A 7,674-nucleotide genomic window follows, 5' to 3' on the forward strand; every position below is an offset into this window, starting at 1 on the left:
TTTCTCTGATCTGGAATGCATGGAAACGCTTCAAAAACACATACAAATGCACTGGACTGCACCTGAAAGCCCATTTTAATCTAAAAAACAAACGGCACTAGAACGCTGCAAAATCGCTGTAAAAATGCACTGTGTTTGCAGGTCTGCTCCGGGTCTGGCCCAGGCATAGTGTGAACATAGCCTTAGAGTAGACTTTGTAGTACAATAAAAGGTCAGCATAAACTGTCCTGGACCCCTTCCCTTGTATAAATCGCCTGCCTATGATGATCTAAAAGTAAAAAGTTAGATTTTATACTTGCATTACTCCATCTTCTGCATAGCTGCATGTGACATCATCATCCTTCCAAGACGATGTCTAGGCAATGCAGAGCAGCTTAGATCTTACAAGACACTCCAGTCCCTTGCAAGAGCCGCCTCTTGTGAGATTTGGGCTTCTCTGTATTTCCCAGGATCTCACCAGAAAGACCGTACTGTCATCATTGTCTAGGCACCACGGTGGGATGCAAGTATAAGGTGAGTATAAAATCTTTTACTTTAGGGGGAATGTTTTTACCTACTGTCAGCAGGTGATATATGCAGACCTGGCACTGCACTGCAAGGTCAACTTTAAACTAATGTAAACATTTAGATATGCAAACTAGTTATAAAGCTTATAGTCAAGTTAATCTATACGTACCGATTGCTTAATTTGGTCTCTAGGCTTCAAAGCCGTCTGGTTACAAAAGGGTTAAGGAGGCAGTTTACATTGCTAGGAAATGTTTTGTTTCTATCCATTGAAACATTCTATATTTGAGCAGCTTGTGATATGGAATGCATTTTAAATGTTATATCTTGTCTGCATTTTTAAATGCCTTTTTCCTTCTTATGTAGGATCGTGATCTAGGGGATGAGTATGGCTGGAAACAGGTCCATGGGGATGTTTTCAGACCTTCCAGTCACCCTCTTATGTTCTCCTCACTTATCGGGTCAGGATTTCAGATCTTCTCAGTTTCTCTTATCGTAATTCTTGTGGCCATGGTTGAAGACCTGTACACAGAGTGAGTAGGATCTTTTTTTTTTTTTTACACTTTATCTTCAGTAAAATTGACCACCTTTCTGGCAAGTTCACCACAATAAGTGAAGATTTCCCAAGCTTCATTTATTTTACCCAAAACAGGTTTCACAACTTTGGTTAAATGCTGGCAGTTTGTTGCGGAACAGTATCGCCAAAAGTCATGAGATCTCAGTTAAGTTGTCCCTGATATCTCACCCAAGTGAAGTCATTCAGCCCGGCCGGCATCTTCTGTTTTTAAGTCAGGCAAGAAGGTGGCACCAGAGCTTTGCATGTGTTTCCCAGATGCTTTCTTTTGTGAATACAGCTTGAGATTTCAGTTTGGGGTGGACTTGTCCTTTAGGGTCTGTGTACACGGGCTTATGTTTGAACTGGTCTTTCAATACTTTGACATTAAAAATGCGAAACTTGTTTATTAATTCAGAAAGATCTTGGAAGCATTTAAAACTGAGCTAGGCTTGAAGTGTAATGCACCTAAAAGCACTTTGCATTTGCCTAGCTACTGGAGCCTGTAAATTGCACTTGAATATCCCGTGAAGTATTTTTACTTGTATTTTTGGTGATTATTGTTTATGCAGGCACATAGTGATACCTTACAAATCCTTTTTTAATTATGGCAACTTTGCAGGAGCACTTATTAAATAAAAAGGCAGGCATAACAAGGTGTTTAATAAAAAAAAATTCGGTCCAAAAGAGCCTTTCCTCTCTCTGAGCTTGATATTCCTTTTTTCCAGAGCTTTCCCAGCCCATATTTAATTTTTCTGTCTAGTGACATTGCACTTGCTGGCTGCTTAGGCACTCTTAGGCTGGCTGAAGGGTTAGGTCAGAGGTGGGTACTTTGTTACAGTACTCCACGACTAAGCGCCCCATCTGTCCCTAACCTTTCCCTGTCCAATGAGAGTGGAGCATTGCTGTAACCAAGTGAAACTCTGATCAGAGTGGCACACAGATTAGGCTTTTCTGGCTAATTAAGATACAGTATGGACCTTGTTTTAGTGTTAAAATGGTTGAAAGTGTCACCTATGTGATCATCCTCCTTTGTTCCTTTATAATATATCAATAGCTGCTACTGCTAAACAACAAAACAGACAAGACCCGGGGTAATGCTACATTGTTGTTGGCACATTCTGATGTTAGAATGTCATCAGTAAAAATGTTTTATGTTGTGCCTGTTTGTCATCGTTTGTACCTTGTTTGTGGATTCTGATCCTCTTCACCACTGACAAATGCAAGACGAGTTCTTCTAAGGAGACTTCAGATCCCTAATTTATTTAGCGCTTGTTGTGTGCATTTTACATTCTGTAGCACCCATTTTATATTGGTAGCTACTCACTATATATATCACTTTAATCAATTTAATGTCCACAATGTACAGCAATGCAGTGTTACTACTTGTACGTATGAATCAGTTTTTCTCGCATATGTGTATGACATCCTTTTATTTTTAATTTGGTTTTCTTCTAGGAGAGGATCAATGCTCAGTACTGCAATATTTGTTTATGCTGCCACATCCCCAGTCAATGGTTACTTTGGAGGAAGTCTCTATGCTAGACAAGGAGGTAAAGGCTTTCTGTATTTTGTCACAGCCTGTGTGTTTTTTCTTTTGTCATGGTTATTTTTAGATGCACCATTTCTATCCCTAATCACCAGGGCTTGAAAAATCCAGAGGACGCCGGAGCCGGACGAGTAGCTTCCCGGCCGGCCAGGGGTAATTAAACGGCCGACCGGGAGGTTTACATTCAAACGATCGGGCATCTCTAGAGACGCCCGATCACTTGTATTAGCTGCGGTTTTACCCCCTCAGCCACCGATGTCACTGCCGGCCCCGAGATACGCTGTGCCCGGTGCAGCCAGGACCGGCACGGCTGCTCTGTGACGGGAGATTGGTACACAATCTCCCTCTGACCTCCCCTCCAGTCCCTGAATGCAGGAAGTGATGTATATTACATCACTTCTGCATTCTGCTGTCATTCCCAGCTACAGATGCCGGTGAGAAGCTGCTGAAGCAGACCTTGGCTTCAGCTGCTTCTCTGGGGGTCCCTAGGTGACCCCTGATGTCTCCATAAAGAGGACCTGTCATATAAATGGGCTATCGCATAGGGAGCTTCTTAGCCCCCATGTGATAGCAATAAAGTTAAATGTAATAATAATAATAAAAAAATTAAAGAAGCATACAAAAAACCACTAACTTTTTTTTTTAAAGTCCCCCCACATACACATGCAAACATGCGTCGGGAGTGCCTACGTGCGAAAACGCTTTTTGTGTTACATATGGCTGCGAACGTCTGAGTGTGAGCAATAATTTTAGGGCCATTAATCACTGATAATAATACTAAACTGATCAGTGTTTAAAGTGTCGCCTATGGCCAATTATATAGTAAAACATAAAAACCCCAGTGGTGATTGAATACCACCAAAAAAAAGCTCTATCTGTCCCCAAGAAATGTGAACATAAATTGGAAGGCTATAGTCCAGTCATGCTGACTGGTGAGACACCCCAAAATTTTCAAGCCCTGCTCATCACCCATATAAAATATAACCCTGCTCAAGTCATTCTTACAGCTCTATGTAGTAAAGCTTTGGACTCCCAGAAGTTTGAACCCTTTTTGTAAGTAACAGGACCGCACTCTCATTTTTTTCAAGTTCTTCTAAGAAATGTCAGTCTTTGGCTGAAGTTCTATTTAAATCGACAAACTGCACTCTCAGAATTTTCTTCAAGGCCAAGGAGAAAACTGAGTTTGCAGCTCTAGGTTTTTTTGAGACTTAGAAGTGGATTGCTGCCCGTGTTCCTACACAAAGATATAATTTCTTATTTTATACAGTAGTGGAGATCCTTTTTACAGGGGCTGTGCACAATTTACTATCTGCCTGTAGCACTTTGCCAATTTTAGAAATGGTATGGATATTTCAGTATTTAGTTGGATTATTGTGGTCAAAATAATATGGGGTTGTAAATACAATTTACCCAAACATCTGATCGTAGTGTTGAATTTGTAGATAATTTAATATGTACAACCGTAGTCTCCCTGTACTTTTATTTTTTCTTCTTTCAATTTACATAATTGGGTTACCTGATGGGCATTTCTATCAGTAGCTGCAATATTGATTAATGAAATAGTTTGTGGTGGAACATGATTATTTCATTTGACCTTAGTAAGGGTGAGCATGCACAACCCCATAGAAGCAAGTCATTAAACATTCATTTTGACAAGCAAACTACATAGGGGTTAACCAGACCATGTTAGCAATGATTCCAGGCTTCAAAAGGGCTCCTATAGCAAACCGATTTCTGCAAAAATGGGAAAATCTCTGTGGGCTTGAGCACCCAGCACCCCCTCTGTGGAGGAAATAGGATTTTTTTTCTCTGTGGGTTGGCTAAGTTAAGGAGGAGATTCCTGTGGATGCCTGCACTGTGATGATTAGCGTAAAAACAAGTAGTTCTTGTTGGTGTTGAGAGATCTACCAGCTTGAACCTCTGTGCCAATTTACAAGCCTGCAGTGCTTTCCTACCCTGTTATCTTTTGCACTGTCCCACTCTTTTGTCAATTTTAGAGCAAAAACACATTTGACTAGCAAAGAGGGAAAACTCTGCATTTCACTACCTGCTAAATGTAATCTAGCGTAGCTAGTGAATTGCTGGTCTCACAGCTCCAATTCTTTCATTGTAGGTCGACGGTGGATAAAGCAAATGTTCATTGGAGCTTTCCTAATCCCAGCAATGGTTTGTGGGACAGCATTCTTCATCAACTTCATTGCCATGTATTATCATGCTTCCAGAGCAATCCCGTTTGGAACAATGGTAAGTAAGCAGATTTTTAAAGGTGCTGTCACCGGTGTGTAAACCAAAGTTCATGCTAGCTCTACAGTGTGCTTTTTAATTTATCTTTTAAAGGCACAGTCACATTGGGCTTTATATATTTGTAACTGCATGTAGCAGAAGCGAGACATAGGAGAGGTTTGTGCATTTCATTTCAGTTATTGATTTACTTTTGTCTTTACATCTGATGAGGTCTCCAGTTATGTCAAAGCCATCCAGTCACATTACAGATCTGTTAGTATTGGAATACTATTTACAAGATGAGCGATTAAAAAAAAAAAATGCTGAAATGGGTAATAACACATTTATATGGACAGTAAATTATTCTTTGTTTTATTTATAACACCAGCAATAAACCGGGATAAGGGAGTGCAATATAGATACATTTTTGCTAAAGATATCCAGACCCCCCACATCAGCTGCTGGAAGTGGGAAACGGCAAAATTGGTCCTGTGGCTCACTGACCGCTAGTAGTAATTTAAATCACATTAGTTTACTCAATTTTTATTGTGAACTTCCCATTTTTTTGGCTTTTAGACTCCTGTAGAGATGTACAGCTTGAGTTTTTTGTGGTCGCATACATGTCATAATTTGGGGTTGATTCATTTTGCTTGGTATGCTCAATATTATGTTCTTAATCACATCCTAAAACAAAGTTTTTAGAACTAGAGCCAGGCAGTTTTGCTATTCTGGATTGCTTACAATTTGGGAACATGCCTTATTCTGTAATCTGGTGTCGTGTCACTAGATGACACTGCTGAGCTGATAACTCTATATAAGCATTTGATGGTTTATGGGAAGTGCACTGCAGCTTCTATGCCTATTGTAAAAGGTGATAATGGATTCATTACTTTCAAACAGAAGTTTGGAAAGGTCACCAATGTACGTGTTCAGCACTCCTTTTATAAGAATTCACATATTAATAATGAAATGAATGTTTGCACACATGGTGCTGTTCACAGAATATGATGATTTAAATCTTTTGTTTTTATATCCACATTTCATACTGGAGTGGTAGGGGATCTTCATTTCTTCAGTATAATACCAGCACAAATCCCTTGTCCTGTCAAAGTTCTGAAGCTAATTTTTTTACATGTGCTGAACATGCGTTTTACCGATATTTCATTTCTTAGTAGTAATCTGATTCATGCTTCAGGAATGCTGACATCAGGGCATTCCACCTGCATTAAAGATTGCATTTTGGTTCTGTGGCTCCGCTTAATCCCTCTCTTCATTTAAGTACACAACTTCATGTCCAACCTAAGCACCATGCTTTGCTTTGCATGTTAACTGGGGTCACCCAAGGATTTGCCTTTTCTAAGAAAGGCATAACTTAAGCTCTGCATTTTACATGTCTGGATGCCGTCCAAGGTAATTGTGTATGGGCACTCTGCTTACAAATTAAGCCCGCTCTGACTTGTTAGATACAGTTTATATTCGAAGTGTAACGTGTGAGAATTTCTGCACCAGGATTGGAAATGCCTCTCTAGGTCTGTTGAATCTTCTTTTCATTCCTATACAAAATATTTTTCTGAGATTCAATTAGTTTGTCCTTTTTATGTTTTTAATTTAGAGACAGTGCTGCAGATTGCTAAATTTTATTCTTGGAAGCCACTTTCACTGACTGCAAATGAAAGACCTCAGAAAAGTTACATGCCAGCTTTAAATTTAGCATATACAACAATAGTATGCAGAGAACATTATGGAGTTTAGAGGGAAATCAAGACTTTCCCTCTTCCCTAACCAAATAATTTACAAGCATTCTCTCTCAGAGAATGTTTTAACATTGTGGCAGTAGGGAGCTGATGATGCTGCAATTCCTAAACCATGCTTTATCAAAAAATAACAGGATACATAAGTGTTGCCACTATTTCAGACAATTGTTCATGTTTTTTTTTTTTATGCTCTTCACACATTTTGTGGGTGTAATTGGCAGCAGACCCATTCAGTGACAGTGAAAGAGCAGGGTAATCTCTGTAGCTGTCAGTGATTGATCCACCGGAAATGTACAGCGTGCCCCTGGAATGAATGTAGCCCTGATCTCACTGTGAATGACTGCTTAGTAATTCATGTGACTTTGCTGTCCTAGGTTGCTGTATGCTGCATTTGTTTCTTTGTGATCCTTCCATTGAACCTAGTGGGAACAATACTTGGTCGAAATTTGGCAGGACAGCCCAACTTCCCCTGTCGTGTCAATGCAGTTCCGCGACCCATCCCAGAGAAAAAGTGGTAAGATTTTATCAACACAAAAGCAGCTAAAGGATTTTAACAAATCTAGAATATTGTTGCACCCCTTAATCAGAACTGTTATAGGTTTGTTACTTTGTGGACCCCTGCTTTAAAGAAATCCACGTATTCAAAATGTAAGAAGAAATAAATGCCTGGGGGACATAGACAAACTGAACATGTATTCTTGGGTGAGGAGCAACTTTTAGGAAATGAGTAACAGAGCTGCCATTGCTCACTTTTTTTTTCTGCTTAGAGAGCAATAATGCTGCTATTTCCAGCATCTACTACTGTTTTTAGAAGGTCAGCAGTGGTGGTTTTCATATGGAACTTTCTTCTTTATTCTTATCCACTATTTAGTGTGTCATTGATCAGATAAATTACCTAGGCAGTGAAGTTGGACTTTCACACTTGCATGCTTGTTCAGGGCCCGCAACTCACCAAGTGTTAATGCAGACACAGAATGACGAGGATGATGCACCTGGAATTTGTACCTCTAAAACAAGTCAACAATGGGAGCTCCTGTATTTTCATCAATGGTAGCGCCCATACTTTTTTTTTGGGGGGGGGGGGGGGGTTC

At 39.9% G+C, this 7,674-nt stretch overlaps 1 protein-coding gene across 1 annotated transcript in view; it reads left to right on the top strand.

Moving 5' to 3' along the window:
* Positions 1-7,674, top strand: part of TM9SF3 (transmembrane 9 superfamily member 3) — a 51,079-nt gene that overhangs the window by 36,850 nt on the left and 6,555 nt on the right. The window contains exons 7-10 of the mRNA XM_018564471.1: positions 871-1,037; positions 2,516-2,610; positions 4,720-4,850; positions 6,958-7,097. Coding sequence (XP_018419973.1) covers positions 871-1,037; positions 2,516-2,610; positions 4,720-4,850; positions 6,958-7,097 — 533 coding nt within the window. The remainder of the gene's footprint in view (positions 1-870; positions 1,038-2,515; positions 2,611-4,719; positions 4,851-6,957; positions 7,098-7,674) is intronic.

Source organism: Nanorana parkeri, unplaced genomic scaffold, assembly GCF_000935625.1.
Source record: "Nanorana parkeri isolate BGI_ZX_2015 unplaced genomic scaffold, ASM93562v1 scaffold753, whole genome shotgun sequence".
Taxonomy (NCBI): Eukaryota; Metazoa; Chordata; class Amphibia; order Anura; family Dicroglossidae; genus Nanorana; species Nanorana parkeri.